The sequence below is a fragment of the Zootoca vivipara genome, chromosome 1, assembly GCF_963506605.1.
Source record: "Zootoca vivipara chromosome 1, rZooViv1.1, whole genome shotgun sequence".
Lineage (NCBI taxonomy): Eukaryota > Metazoa > Chordata > Lepidosauria > Squamata > Lacertidae > Zootoca > Zootoca vivipara.
In genome coordinates, this window is record NC_083276.1 from 33,152,030 (window position 1) to 33,171,529 (window position 19,500).

At 41.2% G+C, this 19,500-nt stretch overlaps 1 protein-coding gene across 4 annotated transcripts in view; it reads left to right on the forward strand.

Moving 5' to 3' along the window:
- The first annotated feature begins 219 nt into the window (after positions 1-219).
- The window catches only part of BAZ1A (bromodomain adjacent to zinc finger domain 1A), a 40,046-nt gene continuing 20,765 nt past the window's right edge, over positions 220-19,500 (forward strand). For 2 of the 4 annotated variants that reach the window (XM_035109475.2, XM_060272924.1), the window contains exons 1-15: positions 220-370; positions 1,173-1,301; positions 5,508-5,786; positions 7,203-7,346; positions 7,801-7,902; positions 9,136-9,223; positions 10,041-10,175; positions 10,610-10,712; positions 11,793-11,947; positions 12,717-12,812; positions 13,977-14,115; positions 14,714-14,860; positions 17,546-17,641; positions 17,769-17,993; positions 18,849-19,014. In XM_035109475.2, coding sequence (XP_034965366.1) covers positions 1,189-1,301; positions 5,508-5,786; positions 7,203-7,346; positions 7,801-7,902; positions 9,136-9,223; positions 10,041-10,175; positions 10,610-10,712; positions 11,793-11,947; positions 12,717-12,812; positions 13,977-14,115; positions 14,714-14,860; positions 17,546-17,641; positions 17,769-17,993; positions 18,849-19,014 — 1,988 coding nt within the window. In that variant the 5' untranslated portion in view covers positions 220-370; positions 1,173-1,188. Of the gene's footprint in view, positions 371-882; positions 1,302-5,507; positions 5,787-7,202; positions 7,347-7,800; positions 7,903-9,135; positions 9,224-10,040; positions 10,176-10,609; positions 10,713-11,792; positions 11,948-12,716; positions 12,813-13,976; positions 14,116-14,713; positions 14,861-17,545; positions 17,642-17,768; positions 17,994-18,848; positions 19,015-19,500 lie in introns of those variants that run through there. The other 2 variants (XM_060272921.1, XM_035109504.2) reach the window with 2 other exon arrangements.

Genomic DNA, 19,500 nt, shown 5'->3' on the forward strand with positions numbered 1-19,500 from the left:
ATCCAACCTGCTCCCTGGGTACCAGGGTTAACGACGGGTCCTAATGACCAGGCTAGGCCTCTAAGAGCCTCGACACACGCCACTGAGCTTTGGGGCTGCTAATTCAAAAATGGAGGATGAGCGCCTCAACCATTAATTAATAATGTAGCTCTCTGTCTTCCTGCGTGTCACAAGCTGGAAAGGCGGTGATCGGCCAATAAAGATGTAGGGGAAAGAAGTCGAAAGCTCCTCCCAACAGCTCTTCCTCATTGAGAGCTGAAGTAGTAGATCAAAAACTTCCGAGGAGCGGGGTTGGTGGGGGGCAGAAATAAAAGAGGGGAGACTCATCAGATACCAGCCGGGTGGAAGGGGCAATCGAGTTACTAACCAGGTAGGAGGAGACGGTACAGCCTTTACCTCTGTCTCAGGAGGGTCAATTTGCCTTATAGACCTTTCCGGGAAGACAGGGGAGGGGGGGGGGAGGCACTCTCGTGTACATCCTGACAGCAGGAAGGGAAGGCTCATCTAACAGCCTCTCAGCTGGAGGGGATCCCTCATTAAACACTGTGTGAGAAAGAGAGAGGAGCGGGGAGGGGGGGGGCGGAGAGAGTCCCGACAGAAGCTGGCCGGAAAAGCAGATAAGCGATCAAAAAGACTTGCCCTCCTTCCCTTCTCTTCCCTGTTTGCTTAGCATTTTGGAGAGAGAGAGCGGAAGGAGGTGCGCGGAACAGCGCGCCGGGCCGGTTAGAGGGCGACCCCCGTGGGCGGAGCGGGGGGGGGAGGCGGTGAGTCCGAGGGAGGCCTTAGACACCGGGGGAGGGGAATCCCCGGGTCGGTCGAGCACGTTGTGTGGCGGAGGAAGGGGGGAGTTAGTAGTAGCAGGAGGAGGGAGTAGTCGTTGCCGCCGCCGCCGCCGCCTGCTGTTCGGCGTCATGGCCCCATTGTGAGGCGGCCTAGGGGAGGGGGGGGGAGAGAGAGAGAAGCGGGGGAGGAAAGGAAGGATCCGCTCTCGCTCTCTCCCTTGCGCACACAGAGCTCGTTCAGTCCCGGGCGAGGAAGCGGCGTGTCAGGCGCACGCACACAAAAGGAACCGTCTTCGGACTGCTGCTACTGCTGCCGCCGCTTCTCGTCGCCTCGATCTGACGCTCTCCTTTCTCCCCCCCCCCCCGCTACTCCTCATATACCCCACTTAGAAACGGGACCCGGGCGATGCCACTGTTACACCGAAAGCCCTTCGTGAGGGAGAAGCCCCCAGCTGACCTTCGGCCGGACGAGCACGTCTTCTACTGCAAGGTCACCAACGAGATTTTCAGGAACTACGAGTAAGTCTCTCTCCGCCCCCCCGCCCCCCCAATTTCCTCGTGGGCTCTGGCGGGCTGATTTGAACAGGAAAGCGCGGCGGAGGCGGCGGGAAATGGCTGACACCTGGCCTGGGGGGGAAAGAGGGTGGGGAGGGAATCCCCCTCCGAAAGGTCGGGGAAACCCCCTGACCGCCCCTCTTCCTCGGGCGAGGGGAGGAGGGGGCGTCGAGCCAAGTCCTGCCCGCTGTCCTTCAGCGCGCGCTCTTGTGTCTCCGCTCAGGACGGGGGGGGGGGGAAGAGAGGAGGAAACAAAGTTTGTGGCTAGCGGGGGGGGGCGGCGGGTCTGGTCCCCCCGCGCCGCTCCTGTCCCTCTGGTATCCCGAGACACACACACCCTCCCGCCGCATGTCAAAGCGGCTTCCACTAGGCCTTTCGCAAGGTGCTCGCATTTGCCTCCGGTTTGTGGAAGCGACTTGGCGCGTTTGACCAAATCCGAGCGCGGAAACCGCCACACAGAATCAACGGCCGGCCGGCCGCGTTGTATAGACGCCGCTTTGGGGTGGGCGCGAAGGGGAGCCCCGCGCGCGCACTATTGTTTTCCCAGCAGCTGGCAGGACGGGGAATAAACGCGCCGCCTACTGAGGCTGCCTCCTCCCGCTCCCAAATGCGCCTCGGTTGGGTTTGAGTTCAAAACATGGACAGCCCCTCCTGCCGTCTCCTTTCATAGTGCAACTGAGTCGGGTTTTTATCTGTTAAAGGCGCCCGACCCCCCTCAAACCTCTTTTGAAACCTCCCCCCTTCGCCCTCTTTTCGACACACTAGGCGTTTTAGTACCCTAAACTTCCACCCGTGCGAGTAGTTCTCGTCGGCACCTGTTTCTTAAGCTCCAATGGGGTGATAATTCTATTTCCGTGGTATCTGTCATGGTTCTTCTAACGCTGGCAAGTACAATAGTTGAGCGTATTCAAGGGAAAGTGATGACGCATTTGAATGTACTGGTTTAGCTAAAGCTGTGTATCAGTATTGTGCTTTATTGCCATGCATTAAGAGTTCCATTGATTTTGTGGCTTTGGCTTTTTCGGTTTTAAAAATGAAAGAGGAGGACAGTGGTCCACAAGGTATTCTCTCTAATGGCAGGCTATCAATTAATTAGCTAAAAGTACTAGTCTAGTTACTTAGTTAATGAAATAAAGCTCAGTTCAACAGCACTACTTTTGGGTGAGATTTTAATGAAATAGTTTCTTATTTCCCAGTTTAGAGGAGCCTTCAGTTTCTATAATAGGTTTTCACAGGACTGTTTTCCCACAAGACGATGTGAATAGTAATTGCATGTAGTATTCAATTAGCTTAAATTTAAAATATATTTATAAACTTCATCAGTTTATCCTTAAGTATTGGCATACGTATGAAGAGAATATGTGAACTTTACATATTAAATGTAATATTAGGGAGGAGAAAAAGTTCTTCAGGACAAAAGTGTTCATCCAGAACTCTGACAGCTAAGAAGTTGGAATATGTTTTTTCATCCTTCCCCTTTGTTCACAACACTAGCCAAGGTTGAGCACTTGGAAGTCCAAAAAGGTTTAGCTGGAGAGGTGAGCTATGCACAATTCTTCTACTGACATCAATAGGGTATAAAAGTTATCAGTGTTGTCCCAGGAACTGACAAGGGTATGTGCAGAGTACCTTTCACTCACCATTGAGAAACCATTGCTAGACCCCCATCTGCTGGAGATGTGAGAAGGGATTTGGGGGCAAGAAATTGCCTATCAAATTCTTCCATTTAGAAATATAGCAAGAGAAGAAATCTTACATTTTAAGAATTGGACTGATTTTAGGTATACTTAGATAAGGATATATAAGTTTGTAAAATACAGGATGTTCTTAATGTCTTCTTGTATTTAACAGTTTATCTCAGGCATCCCCAAACTTCGGCCCTCCAGATGTTTTGGACTACAATTCCCATCATCCCTGACCACTGGTCCTGTTAGCTAGGGATCATGGGAGTTGTAGGCCAAAACATCTGGAGGGCCACAGTTTGGGGATGCCTGGTTTATCTGGTAGTCAGAGGTAGCAAGTAATTCCATGTAGGCAAATGAGTGTTCTGACATGGGGGGGGGGAGGCAACTACTCATCTGTGTTAGCCACAGAGAATGGAAAGTCTCCTCCTCCATGAACAGTGTGGAACTGTTGTGGGCTGGCCGAGCAGTTTTTTTGTGCTTTTGTTTTTTACTAATAGGCTGCACTTAGAAAAGGGATCTTCCCTTTTCCACAGGCAATATATTGTTGTTGTCATTATTAATTGTACTTAATGCTTTTCTTAACAAAATGTATTCCAAAGCAATTTGCTAAATACGGTAGTATAAAGATTAAAACCAGTATAGAACCAAAAGAGAGTAAAAAACTAAAATTGCAGTTATGCATTTAAAAGACACATCCCCACACAATTGGGGATTGTGGTTTTGCTCCCATCAAACTACAACCTATCACCAAGGTTCATTCTTGGCTTATTGACTATGGTTTATTTGAGTAAAACATCCATAGGCCCTGGTTTGGATATACTACTTAACCCAGGGATCATGTTTTGTTATCTCTGGCTGCATGCTTGTGGAAAGAAGCAAAATCATCAGTTACCATTACATAAGAACTGGTCTTACGTTTCTCATTTATGAAATTTGTATGCATATATGTAGTGTTGCAATTATATGCTTGCAACAGCTCAATGAGGCGGAGATAAAGTGGCTACTCCAGATTAATCGGGGGTTTGGGCTAGGTATTTTGGGCTAAGTCCAACAGTGTCCATTACATGATGCTGGCTGTCAGGTTTGGAGAGACACCATGTTCTGTGGTACAAGGAAACCATGGGACATGCATGCTTGCCCAGGTTACTGTTTCTGTTACAGTGATTGTAAACCTGCATGAAACTCATTAGCTGGATGCTAGACTGATTCAATTTTTGCTTGTAGTGCTTTTTAAAGTTAAATATATGTATGTATATCTATCTATATATATATATCTATTATTGTAAGCTGTTTTGGACAGGTATATGCCTAAAAGCAGCCTAAAAAACTAGTTAATAGAAGTTGTAAGATTCAGTACTATTCACACAACAAATCCACAAATTCTGCTAAATTAAAGTTTCAGGAATTTTTATACTATAAAATACTTCTATAGCACCAGAATATTTGGCATTTTCTCCTCTCCTTATTCAGTTAAAAGAGAGTGGCAAAACTTTCATCTTAGAAGCATCAACTCTTTTTGCCACCTAAGAAGTTCATTGAACCCATAAAGTGCCATCTTTAGAAGTTGCCCAGCAGCAAATCATTAAAATCATAATCATATTATGACCAATTGAATCTTGGCTGCTTTGTTGACAGTCCCCTGGTTGAAAGTCTTGCAGCTGAATGCTAGTTCAGTTAATGGGAAGACAGCTGCCATCCAGAATTTAATCCTGGATGAGCATGCTGACCTGGCATATATTACAAAGACCTGGCTGTATGTAAATCTTTCCCAGCTTTTGTCTGCCAGTTTTTCCAAACAGTAGCAGGTGGCCTAGTGGGCTATAGTGATTCCATTCCCATACCCAGGTGCCTCATTCAACATTACAGTTTTCATTATTCATTTAATTACTGTATAGTTTTGAGCATGTGTTTTTATGGTGGGTGTTAAGGATAGGGATTCTGTTGGTGTATAGTCCTTACCATTGTTAAACAGTCTCCTTATTTAAGATAGCCAGGGAACTTAAGATTGCTGGGAACTTCAACATTCCCAGTTGCAAGTGGCTCATTATTTCATTGCTTCATGGCAATTGCGGGTCCATGCTAAGTGGGTTCTGATCATACTTACCTGTGTCTTTGATGGGGTTTACTCCCTTTGAAAAGAAAATGAAATGAGTGAAACTGATATAGAAGGAGACAAAATAAAATTGGTAACCTTAGGACGGTATCAATACAGTACAGTGGTACCTTGGTTTAAGTACACAGTTGGTCCCGGAAGTCTGTACTTAACCTGAAGCGTACTTAACCTGAAGCGAACTTTCCCATTGAACATAATGGAAAGTGGATTAATCTGTTCCAGACGATCTGCGGAGTACTTAAACTTTTCCAATTACATGTGATTTCACAGAATGTGTGATGACCTGGAATGCAACCCCTGTGCGAAGTGGGGGTTGCCTATACTTAAAAGTGTATTTGACATGTTCAGTTATTTTAACTTTCTTTGTTGCAGTGACTTTTTTGAACGAACCATTCTGTGTAATAGCCTTGTGTGGAGTTGTGCTGTTACCGGTAAACCTGGACTCACCTATCAAGAAGCACTAGAATCAGAAAAGAAAGCTCTACAAAATCTCCAGAACTTTCCAGAGCCACTTATTGTTCCAGTTCTATACTTAGTTACCCTCACTCAGCGCTCACGACTTCATGAAGTTTGTGATGACATCTTTGCTTATGTCAAGGACCGTTATTTTGTTGGTGAAATTGTTGCAGTACTTAGGAATAATGGTGAAAGGTAAGTACAGTATTTCTTATATTTGCCAGTTTTGAGATATATATTTATGACTCTTGTAAAAAGAAAACAAAATCTAGAGTTATCTTGTGAACAGCTTAATTTTAAGTAGCTTTGGCTGGTCACACAGCTAGAATCTGTGGTTAAATTTGTAGCTAGATCAGATTCTTCAACCCAGTTCCTCTTTTCCTTATTTGGAAGATTTTGACTGACAGATTAAGGGTTTCTGAGATACAAAGCATTATTTTGCATTGAACAATTTAATGGTTGTCTTCATTAGGTGACATGCTCACAAAAATGGAGGCTTACAATGTGTCAGGAAGCAAATGGGCCATTATTAAGACGAGATTAGACAACAATCATGTTATCCTTGTTTATTTGGGTCATCAACTGTAATAAAGGATAATCTTTTGCTAGTGTAGATACACAAACAACATAGAACCTTTTATTTTCCCACTTTCTTGTGTTTAATATCTAGTTTTCCAGTAAAATAACAGACATTCATTCTAAGATGTTTTCTTATCATTTGGATAAAACAAGAGGCTTTGTGATTAATGCTGAAAACCAAAACAGATAATTTAATATGACTGCTGTAATAGGACATTATCCATAGGGTAAATGTATTATTGTATACAACAGATGTACTCTCATACTCGCAATGTGCTGAAGACTCAAATGTGGAAATTCTCCCTACTCTTGCAGTGGGTTACATGTCGGAGTACTGTTCTTCATGCAGATAGTCTTGCCTTCATGCAAATAGTCTTTGCATAAGGAAAGTGAAAGCAAATTAAGACTTCCTTTTGCCTTTGTAGGGGTTTACAAAAGGCATGAGAAAATAAGACAACGTCTTATATTTATTTTTCCTATAAAGAAACACACACACTATGGCTTATTTTCAGGGGATGTCTTTTTTTCCCCCTCCTCTTGCCGCGGCCGGCATTGCTGCTGCGCCTATCACTATGTCTTATTTTTGGGGTATGGCTTATATTCCTTGAATGCTTAAAAATCCTGCTACGGCTTATTTTATGGCTACGTCTTACTTTCAGAGAAATGGTATATAGCACCACACAAACTTACACTAGCGCTTATGCAGTTGCAGAATAGCACTAGTGACTGCTTTTCTTCCCATGAAGACCTCTGGATGCATCCCATAATAAATTATGGAACTACAGTACATGGATATGTGATAAGAACATAGATAAAGTAAAGCTGATTTTAAGTTCATAGACTATCCAGGGGTTAGAAAGAATGAGCACATACTTTATATTTGACTGTGCTCTTGAAACATTATTCCCACTTTTTATCTGTTTGTTAGCATAAAATGATATTGGATTGCAAACTGCTTTTAGGTATATACTCCAGTAACTACATATTTTTGCACACAAAAAATTGTATGTTCTTATGTTTGCTTTGTTTCAGACTGCAGTGTAAGATTTTGGAAGTTAAAGCACCAGTGCATCAAAATGGAATGGCTAATGGCCACGTTAACAATTCAGACGGAGTCACTATCGTAATTAGTGATAGTGATGATTCAGACTTGGATACCAGTTCTGCACAAAATGGGTAAAAGATTAGTTTTATATTTGGAAAATATTGATAGTTTTAAAAGGTTACAAAAACTGGATTAGAATAGTTGCTTAATGTAAACCTCTATGCAGCCATTTTGGCTCTAGTGGAATGAAATTACAACATTCCAGAATCTGAGAGGTCACCTGAGTTATGTGCATTTGTTGGAGCAGCTCAGCATATAAGCCTGGAATACTGTGTCTCTGTGAAAATTAATATAATTAAATATTTTTCCTGTTGTTTAGGGCAACCATTTGGTGTGGTTTTTTTTAAAAAAACCAATTATTTTCAAACGCTTTATATGAAATTTATGTGAGATTATGCTTTGTACATTTTAATTACATTTGATTACATAATTAATTTCTTGTAGTTTGAAGGAGTTAATTCATTGAAATGGTGCACAGAAATGTTTCTGTTCAAAGGGAGGAAATTAATTGATATTTGTTTTTAGGAAGGAAAAAGCCATAACTGAACCCTCCATGTTCAAGTACAAAGTGAAGCCTATTAAGAAACAATTGTATGAATCTGTTACAGTGAAAGCATCTCAGATATGGTAAGCACTGATGGCTATGGTCCTACTGCCCTATATGCATATGAGGAGCAATGTTGAGTGGATAGCTCAAAAATTAATTGGTTGCCCCACAGATACTAAAATGTCTGACAGACAGAATGTGAATGGGTGAGTCTTTTCCCATAATAGTATTTCCATAGTGGAAAAGGCTTAACCCAGGCTTCCTCAACCTTGGCCCTCCAGATGTTTTGAGACTATAATTCCCATCATCCCTGACCACTGGTCCTGCTAGCTAGGGGTCATGGGAGTTGTAGGCCAAAAACATCTGGAGGGCCGAGGTTGAGAAAGCCTGGCTTTAACCTGTTCAGTGTCTTTCAACAACACAGCTGTTAAAGGCACAAAGACCCAAAGCCAACCCTAAACCAAAGCCTAGACTGCAATCCTTGAACTTACTCTCCCTGCACACGTACACGCTCACTGTACGCATACAGAGCACAGACACACATCTCTTCCTCTCCCTTTGCCCAAGTGCATCTCTCATAGGCCACACATATAAACACACACCTCTATCTTAAACACAGCACAGTATTTGATCCCCTGCTAAATTTGCCCCCTGACAAAGAAATGACCAGTCCATAATTTTAATGGTAGGTTTATTGTAGCTGTGAGAGACAGAATAACAACAAGAAAAATCCCAGAAACCCAGAAGACAAAAGTCAGAGATTGATCTGAATTATAATGAGTATTTGTGTGGGGTCAGCTGAGCAGCTTCAAGCGTCTGACTCACAAGGAGTTCCTCCCTAGAGCCTGAAGAGGACATCCCCTTTGAACTCCAGGGAAGGTTGCCTCACGAGCTGGAGGCATAGCAGGGTGCCCCCCATTTATACACATTTCACTTATGCTCGCAGGGGGCCAGAATGTAATGTCTGCCATTCAAAACAAAAACCTCCCTCCAAAACATTCCTATTCGACCCACCAAAAATAAAAAACACACACACAAGGACCACAAACCTGGTGTCTGCAGCTGCTGGGTTGGCAATCTCTGGCTTATAGTACTGTAAGAGCGCTTGGTTAATCTTGACTCTATTTCAGGAGTGACTTTGTATTTATATCACTTAATTAGAATTGTCAGGAACAGTAGTTCCTGAAAAAAAAATACTTGATAGAATAGTTTCCTCTTGAAAACTAAATTTAGGAACTATTTTAATGTGCTGGTTCAGTTGGGAATAATCTTTGATATTGATGTGTGTTCCTTTTTTTTGTCCTGTACCATAGCCGGAGGAAACATCTATTTTCTCGTGACAGACTAAAGCTCTTTTTGAAGCAGCACTGTGAATCGTATGATGGCATTGTTAAAATTAAGGTAATCAAACTAATTAAAGAAGCTGAAGCAAGACTGTACTTTGATCACATTATGGGCAGTGACATTAGTGTGCTACCCAGTTTAGTTCTTGTGTTATTGTGTGTGTGTGTGGTTTGATGCTACCATTAATTATTGCTTTGCTGTTCTTTAATATTGTGAACTACCTTGAAATTTTTCAAATCAAATAAGTATATAATTGCAGTTTGCACGAAATGGTAAAATATGGTTTGACTGTCGTCAGACCTACATATACTATACTGTCCTTTTCTGGCCCAGGTTTTAGATAAATGATAGCTTGCTGTCAGATAAGGCATGAGAGCACACTAGGAGTGCATGAGCCCAAGTATTGGATTCAGTCAGCTGTTTTTATATGAATCAGCCTCAAGGTGTTCAAGCACTACATTTCAGAGATGAGAAAAACTCATTTAGAAAAGTCTCTAGTGGTAGTAGCAAGTACTTATTTTATTTACTAGCCCAAACTTGTTTTCCAACTATTGTGCAATGCTACTACGGTTTTGCATAAAGTGGAAACTGATATGAGACAATGGTGGTGTATTTTTCATTGTAATATTGTGTTTGTGTTAAAAGGACACAGAAAAAGAAGATAATTCTCCACCCCAAATTCACTCATGATTAATTTATTTCAGTGATGTTTACTGAAGAGTGTTCTGTATACTACAGATACCTCATTCCTGTGGTGTGGATTAGGAAATAATGGCTAATGGTGTCTCTTTCTAAAACAGAAGCTTATTAGCCAGTGTGTACATGCAAGAACAGGCAGCCTTCTCAACAATCTTTCCCCATCTTTCTCTACAAGGCAATATCAGTTGCAAAATACAAGATAGCAGAACAGAATTTTTCCTACCTCTTTCCTGATGATCCACCCACTTTTGTCTTCAGTCCTTCAAACAGACGGCGAAGGAGACCTCCAAAGATGGCATCCGATGATCATGTAAGTAATGCAGTACTTGTTAATCTGCTTTTCAACAAGAAACAGCAGTGGATTGCATCCTACAGCAATTCAAAACTGCAAAGTACCTTGATATCTGTGTTTTTTCATATTTGCCATAGTTGTCTTAGTAAGTCAAAATTGTTCCACAGTTGGCCATATAATACTCTGAGAGATAATAATTTATATACCAAGGCCCTGAAAGCCCATGGGCACAGGTGGGACTTAAAACCTGCCCTCTCGTATGCAATGAAGCTGGATTAAACTGGTGTTTACATTTGGAATGATAGTAGTCAAAACTTGCTATTGCCACAAAATAAAATAAATACATTTTTTCATCATACACTTTTTAACTTGGCGATATGTTCCACCAAGCTGTTAAAAGATTTCAGTTTTTCAATTATTGCCCTTTCAAGAGTTTCTCCTTTTGTCTTCAGGAGGATTTCGTTGCAAAAGAGCAGCTTAGTCCTAGAAATGCAAACAGTGCAGCAAAAGAAAGGGTAAGACTCCAAAAAGAAAAAGACGAAATGAGGGCCATGGGTAAGTACAAGCTCATGAGATGAATAAGCTTTTTTCTAGATGAAAAACATGCATAATGGGCTGGCTTCTGTTGAATCTGTTCTGTAGTTTTTAGTGTATTATCCTTCAAAGAAAGAAGCTGTTGCAGTCCTGTCTCAAAAGAGGGCCTTCTCTGAGGCTGTGCCTCAGTTGTGGAACTCTTTTTGCCACAGGTTCATTTAGCCCAGGGGTCCCCAGACTTACCGGCGTTTGGGCCGGTTCCCACCGTGCCGATCGCGTGGTGGGCTGGAGGACGGGGGAGCGCGCGCCTGTGCGGTCCGGCGGGCGGGGGAGTGTGCACACGGGCGCTTACTGGCGCGGCGGCGCGCTTCCAGGGTGGAAAAAGCGCCCAAAATCCATTGTGCGCATGCGTATGGGCCTCCCCCGACCCGGAAGTGCACCATAAATGACCTCTTCCAGGTCGGGAGAGGCCCATACGCATGCGCACAAAGGATTTTCGGTGCTTTTTTCCCGACCCGGAAGAGCGCTGCCGCGCTGCGCGCCGTAAGAGCGGGCGGCGGGGGTCGTCGCGGGCCGGATTGGCAGGCCAATTGGGCCGCATCCGGTCCCCGGGCCGTAGTCTGTAGTCTGGGGACCCCTGATTTAGCCCCTTCACTCTTATGACCGCTTTGTTTAGCCAGGCTTTCTTTTTCTTTTTAGTCTATGTAATTTTATGCCATGATACATGTTTTAACTAGTTGCTGATTTTCCTCTTTACTGGTTTTTTTTTGCATTGTACCACTATTGTCTTTTATTTATGTGCAAGCTGAATTGAGCACTTCATTTTTACCTGAAAGATGGGATATAATCATAATAAATCATATTCGCTTGGAAATAAATCCCTCTGACATATGGTTACAGCCAGAGCTATAATTACTTCCCAGTAATTGGGATTAGGATCGTAGTCACAGCATGTCTGTTTGGGGTAGTTTCCTAGACCGAAACGGCATTACTCACAGGTGGCTAGATTTGATTAACTTGATCTTAAAGTGTGGTTTATATAAATAATTTCTTTAAAAAGAATAATACAACTCTAGTTCTCCTGTCCACTTTTTGAAAAAGAAAAATTGAAAAGAGAAAAGACAACTTCTATAGAATCCAAGAAGAAAGAAAGAGAAGATAAGGAAAAAAGGAGGGAAGAACTTAAGAAGATTGTGGAAGGAGAAAGGCTGAAGAAGAAAGAAGAGAGAGAGCGACTCAAAATAGAAAAAGAAAAGGTCAGGTACTCCCCACCTGGGTTCCTAATAGTTTGAAATGGCACTAATAGTTTGAAATATATAGCTACATTTAGAGGTCCCCAGTACAGTCGTACCTAGGTTTTCGAACAGCTTAGTTCTCGAATGTTTTGGCTCCCGGGTTTGCTGCATTCGCAACCCGAGGATTATGTATCTAGAGCGGTACATAACCCGAGGGTCCACTGTATAAACCTAACTTGTCTTACAAGATTTCTAATAAAAGTACAGTGGAACCTCGGTTTACGAACACCTCGGTTTACGAATTTTCGGTTTACAAACACAGCGGACTCATCTGGAAAGGATTAATTCACTTTCCATTACTTTCAATGGGAAAGTTCGCTTCAGTTTATGAACGCTTCAGTTTATGAACAGACTTTCGGAACCAATTGCACCCATGCTTCGGGTTAAGTACGCTTCAGGTTGAGTACTCCGCAGACCCGTCTGGAACGGATTAATCCACTTTCCATTACTTTCAATGGGAAAGTTCGCTTCAGTTTATGAACGCTTCAGTTTAAGTACTCCGTGGACCGTCTGGAACAGATTAATCCACTTTCCATTACTTTCAATGGGAAAGTTTGCTTCAGTTTATGAACGCTTCAGTTTATGAACAGACTTCCGGAACCAATTGTGTTCATAAACCGAGGTACCACTGTACATGGATTGACATTATCTTGAATTTTGTTACTCCAATGCATAATCTAAATACAGCTGTTTTTAACTACTTTGGTAATCATTTTCCGTGTAATTGCAGGAAAGAGAAAAGCTTCGCGAAGAGAAAAGGAAATACCTGGAACATCTAAAACAATGGAGTAAGCGTAGAGAAGACATGGAATGTGATGATCTTAAGGTAATGGAACTTCAGAGAGAGTGAGTCCACAATCCAGAAATATTTGTGTGTGTATTTATGCATTGTTTTTCAGACCTTTTCTGTGGCTAGAAAAGTTGCCTGACGGATCTGCCAAAATTGTAAATCCACCATATATCACATACATTCTCCCCTTGTGGGGAAAAAGGACTTAAAACATGGTTGTGCAGTTTCAGAACTTTTTATATTTAATAAATAATTAAGTCATACGTTTTGTAACTTGCAAAGCAATTCTCTACTTGAATGAAGTGTGGCATTGTTAGTGAATCCTGTAGTCATAGCCCTAGACATGCTACCAGACCATCCCTGGGAAATAGCAAGAACAGGAAGCCATTGCCTACTATGGGGCACAGAGGGACATATGAGCTTTAATCAGGGCAGCAGAACCCAGCCCACATCTGCCAGCCCTCATGTGGAGCACCAAAGCAGAGGCCACAGAGTGATGGAAGCACTTGGGACAGGCAATGTCTACCTGTTTTCTGTTTGTTAATTAACATTTACACATCACCATCGTTTAAAAAAACAACAACCCAGCAACCTCAAAGCAGTTTATGAAAAGATAAGAAAATCAAGAAAATTTACAATATTTTAAAACATACAGAAAGTGAAAATACTACGAGCTATTGCTTCAGATGTGGGGAGACCATCACAGCAGTTAATTTTGCAACATATGATCCCATCATTCCTTGCTTAATTGTGTGGGGTGTTTTCTGGCACCCACAGTTGCCTTTCCCACCCTGCTGTCTCCCTTCTGTAGGGTTTATATACTGGTGATGGTTCTGCTGTAGATGGTATTGAGTTACAACATATTCTGTGTTGAGGCTGACGTGGACCAAGTGGCAGCTATTATTTCTCCCTTCCATTGAAATTAATGGGAGGAGAATTATTTTTTCTCAGTTTGGCGAGACCAGCCAAGACATTGCACTACAGGTGGTCACCGCTCTTCTTCCACTGCCATCTTTATTTTTCTGCCTGTATGCTAACACCGACACTCATTCTGAGTAGTCATTGTAATCTTTTTGGCTATCAAAAATATATCTGTTCAACATAATAAACATGAGCCTAATCTGTTGTGATGTATGTTGTTGATTATTCACCTCATATGTATAACTGAAACATACAATAAATATTTACTTTGCATCACAGGAACTTCCAGTTCCAACTCCAGTGAAAACCAGACTACCTCCTGAAATCTTTGGTGATGCTGTCATGGTCTTGGAGTTTCTCCATGCCTTTGGTGAACTTTTTGATCTTCAAGATGAGTTTCCTGATGGAGTGACTTTAGGCAAGTGAATCTTTAGGCAAACTGAATCTACAGGAAACATGAGTAGCAGATTTTGCAAACATCCTGTCTGCAGATTTTGTTTTGTGGGGGAAGAAATAAACAGTTTCTCTTTCTTCCCAGAATGCATTAATGGTGCAATATTGGGAGTACAGCTGTGGATCTAGGTTGGCTTAGGTGCCTCCAGTTGACATTAGTTTTAATGTATTTTATTCACTCTGCTCTTTATTTCATATATGCTGCTTGTCAGCAATCATCCTGATCTGGGCAACTATGTACTCAGATGCATGCATGGATCTTTCATGTGGCCAAATACCCCCATTCATTTCAAGTGCACATGCTGCCCTGTGGGATTCTGCAAAATGAACGTTGCTCTTTCTTTGAAACAAATGGAGAGATGATCCACCTGCCTTTCTATTCACTTGAGCCTGGAATAAATTGCTGGATCACAGCAATTGTTTCTCTAGTTGACCTATTTGGCAAATATTCTATGTATTGACTTGATTAATATTTTGACAATCACAAAACATAGGAACAGTTTTCAGTTTTTTCACTGTGTATTCGTAGCAGTTTGAACAAGTCCACCTTCTCTTATTTACAGAGGTTTTAGAGGAAGCTCTTGTTGGAAATGACAGTGAAGGTCCTCTATGTGAATTGCTGTTTTTCTTCTTGACGGCCATTTTTCAAGCCATGGTTGAAGAAGAAGAAGAAGTGGCCAAAGACCAAATAGCTGATGCTGAGACCAAAGGTCAGATTTCAACTGTGCTTCTTAATGCAAAGCTTGCATACTAATAGGCACGTATACTAATTTGCATGCACGGGAATATTTCAGTTAACATTGCTCCACATCAGTGTGCATGATTGCTATAGAAAAACAAAAGTGTGTCAGGTGCTAGCTGCAGCGTTGATTCTGGTATGTACTGCAGGTGCTCTTTTAATTTTTTTTAAAAGGCAAGCTTTCCCATTATTATACATAGCAGGAATTTCACATTGGCAGGTTTTCAAGACGTCTCAAAACTTAACACATCCCTTTCATTAAAATAATTCTTCAGAATTCAGTAGCTTTGCTGAAGATTCAGAAGATACTTATTTCTCACCAGCAGTGTAAGCTACATAACTTTCAGAGGGGTAGCTATGTTGGTCTCTTGTGCAAAAACTAAAAAGTTTTTTTTAATTGTCCTAAGGCTTTAATGGATGAAAGTTTGCCATGATAAATTTGTTGCTTTTTTTCAAGTGCTTCTTGTTATATCAAGACTTCTTGTTATATCAGCTAAATAATAATTAGGCATCATAACAGTGCATAGCTTTACTATTCATTTCTTCGATGACAGTAGTATTGTCATTCCACACACTGGAACACGTGGTCCAGATTTGTAATAGCACACTTCTTAGCTAATGTAATTATTTTCCAAAGGGCATACTTTTAAATCTATTGCAGCATTTGCAGACTTTGAATAATCTTTCCAAGATGTGCTGTAGCTCAGGTGGTGGTTTATTTTTGTTTCATTTGTTGCATACTTGTATGAGAAGAGAAACCACATAACAAATAACCTGTTTGTTGATTTCTAGTGATATTTTTACCACACACAGCAGTCACATCTGAATAAAGTAATAAAAGAGCAAACAGAAAAGGGGCATAGCTCAGTTGCAGAAAATCCGCTTTGCTCATGGAAGGCTCCAGATTCAATCCCTGGCATCTTCAGGAAGGGCTGGGAAAAACTTCTGCCTGAAACTTGGAGAGTTTATGCAAGAGTGAGCTAGATAGGCTACTGGACTGACTCGGAAACATTTCCTCCAGCATTCATGTTTTGTTTTTAACCTCGAGGACAAGAATATTGATGGGACCTCCCACTGCTCTGCCAATTTTTATCAGAATTTGTCTGCCAAAGGCATTTTCTCTAGATTAAGTGTTTGCATTCCCTTAACACGGGTGTGGGGAGCCTTCTGCCCTCCAGATGTTGCTGAACTATATAATTCCTATCACCACTGGCCATTGGCTATACATGCTGGGGGTGATGGAAATTGTAGTTCAGCAACATCTGAAGGACCAAAATTTCCCCACACCTGCCCCAGGTTGAGTACTTTTACATCTCTTCTTTGGAACCAGTAAAATAACAGTTGTGGTATAGTGCACAAAAGAAATATATATAGTTGAGGTGTGCTTTTTAGAGTCAAGTGCATCAATTTGAAAATTCTGTTTGATCTCACACACCATTCAGAGAAATAGGGTTTATTGGGAGAAAGCAAAGCTGCATGTGATTCTTTCATTGTGCAAGGAAGATTGTCATTCTGTTGAGAGGAAATCCTTTCTAGGAAATCATTTGCAGGGGGAAATGTGCTTTTTCCACACTCAAACAGTAGTCATTGTTGAACATGAGATTCCTTGGACCCCACAAGTGAAACTTTTATTGCTGTTTGGAGTAATTTAGTTGTATGTAGCCTGTTCCTACCACCTATTGGTATTGCTAGTGTGTATCTGATTGCCTTTCTCTCATGCATATATTATGTTAAATTTTGACTCTCTTAAATTAAAAACTTCCCACTGCAAGATTCTAGATGGAAAGCTCCTTTGCTTAATTGTAAAGTCAAGTTTTTTGTTTTGAATCATTCATAGCTTTGACTGAGGCATTCTAAACAAACTCTCAGTTGTAGGGTAGGCATGCCCATAGTTCTGTGTTATGGCTCTCATATTTTGGTTGGGCAGCATTCACACTTATAACTTGGCAGAAGCTGTTAAAGAGAAAATATATTAACTTTGGAGGCTTATGTCCAGTATAGGATAGTGCAGTTCTGCTTTGTGGAGGTTGGTAGTTCTCTCTAGTGATCCTGAACTGGGATGTGAGAGGACCTCAGTCTTTAAAAAAAAGGGGGGGGATAACTTCAGGAATATAATACTTATTAGCCTATCTTCGGGGATACTAGAAACTTCTGTCTTGGATAATCTTGATACCGCTGTATATAAACTTCTGAACCAGGCTTATTGATGTGCTTTACTAATCAACTGTGTAGAATATGGAATCTCATGTGTAATGTGGTAAATCAGCACTGACTGGCTGCACAGACAGGCTGCTGGCATCCATAATTTGTTTCTGTAGGCATAATCATAATGAAGTAATTATAAGACTGTAGTAATAAGATGCTATTTAATTTCTTGCAGTAAACCTTTTTTACAAGAGCATTTCATGGGTTTATCTTTCTTTGCATGTGTGTGCTTGTGCTCTTGCAGTCAAGTTGTGTGCAATGCAAGAAGCTTTTAGTGAGTGCTGCATGCTTACTCTGCTTTTAGGTAGTATGCATATTTTTATTGCACGGCAACTTACAAAAATATCAAGTTTATATGCTATCTCCGCATTGCTTAAAAAAGACTTGCTTGCTTCGCCTCCGAAATGCAAGTGTTAATTTTCACTAGAATAAAGTCTTTATTTCCTTAAAGATTTAACAGAGGCTTTGGATGAAGATGCAGACCCCACAAAATCTGCACTATCTGCAGTTGCAACTTTGGCAGCTGCATGGCCCCAGTTACATCAGGGTATGTGTGGGTTTCACTTTTTTGTTATGTTTTGCACAATTTTTTTTTAAAAAAGTATAATTCACATTGTTTGCTAAAAACTCTTTGTAGCTAAATAGTCTAACACTAATTCCGTTGTTAACTGTAGGTTGCAATTTGAAAAACTTGGATCTTGATAGCTGCACTCTTTCTGAGATTCTCAGACTTCATATCCTAGCATCAGGTGCAGATGTAACATCAGCCAATGCTAAATATCGTTACCAGAAGCGAGGAGGATTTGATGCTACAGATGATGCTTGCATGGAGCTAAGATTGAATAATCCTGGGTTGTTGAAGAAACTCACCTGTACTTCTGTGTATGATCTATCATCGGGTAATAGAGCCAAATTAATATGTCAAGTTACATGACAGAGGTTTTCAAGAATGGTTTACTAGGACAATGTCAAGAAAAATCTTATTTTGTCTCTTAAAGCATAACCACTAATACCTTTTAGCCCTAGAAGTTATACAAATTTAATTAAATAATAATGATAATACAGGTCGGGACTAGGTAGGTAATTTAGGCTGCAATCCTATACAGGTTTACCTGAGAATAAGTTCCATTGAAGGCAGCGGACTTACTTTTGCAATGGATTGCACTACGTATCTTGTGGAAGTCTCTCTTTAATTTTCTGCATGAGCTTATGTCTGATTTTCTAAGAATCATTAGCCATTATCAATTGAGCTACTGATACCGTAGTATATGAATGTTTGGGTATTTTTACTTTCTCTTTTGTGTTTGAACAGCAGGTCCTCCATTATATATTACAAACCGCTTTGTTTAAAAACTGTTTTGCCGTATGGCACAAGCTGGGTGGGTTCATACTAAAAAAAACACAAGTCCAGAAGCTCCTTGGTGCATGGAACAGTTGTTTGGATCATGTTTATATTAGACTGGAAAATAGCTTGCAAGAAGTTCATATACACACAGTTAAATATGTTTGGTAAACTATGGTAAACTATGCCATTGGTAAACTATGCCATGAAACAAGGTGGCCAAACTCTGAAATGGCACAACCCTCCTTGTTCTTGGTTTACATCTTGTCAATCTCTATGGATTAATGAGCCCAAATGTCACTGACAGATTAAAAATAGGTACATTACTTTATTGATGAAGCTTGACTGATCAATTCTAAGGATTATTCTGTGACTTCTGTAATGAAGTATCAATCTATATTCATTTTATTAGGGGAGAAGATGAAGATTCTCCATGCCCTCTGTGGGAAGCTTTTGACTCTTGTTTCTACTCGAGACTTCATTGAGGACTCTGTTGATATATTACGACAGGCAAAACAAGAATTCAGAGAGTTAAAAGCAGAACAGCACCGGAAAGAAAGAGAAGCTGCAGCAGCAAGGTGACAAGAACATAGATGCCCAAATATCAGCATGATAAAGCTAAACAGGGGCTTTTCCAGAAGTTGAAAGAGCCTACTCGAAATATAGTAGTAAAACCTTTTTGTCTGTCATAATCCAGTTTAGAAAAGCAAACACATTTATGGTGTATTTGATTAACCTTATTTCAAACTTTTTTTTACATAGTTTCATAAAAAACAGTAGTTCTAGATAAGTTGCTCTTTGGAACAGAAAACTGCCTTTATACCAAGCCAGACCAGCTAGCTCAATACAGCCTCCACTGGGTGGAGAACCTATAGCCCTCCAGATGTTGCTGAAGTAAAACTCTCAGCACCCCTGACCATTAGTTGTGTTGGCCGAGGCTCAGGGGAGCTGGAATCAAACAATATCTGAAGGGCCACAGGTTGCTAGAGTGGATGAACCACCAGCCTGGGGGATAAAAAAGGCAACTTCAACCCTTAACTGGCCCGTTTTTGCAAACTCCTTAA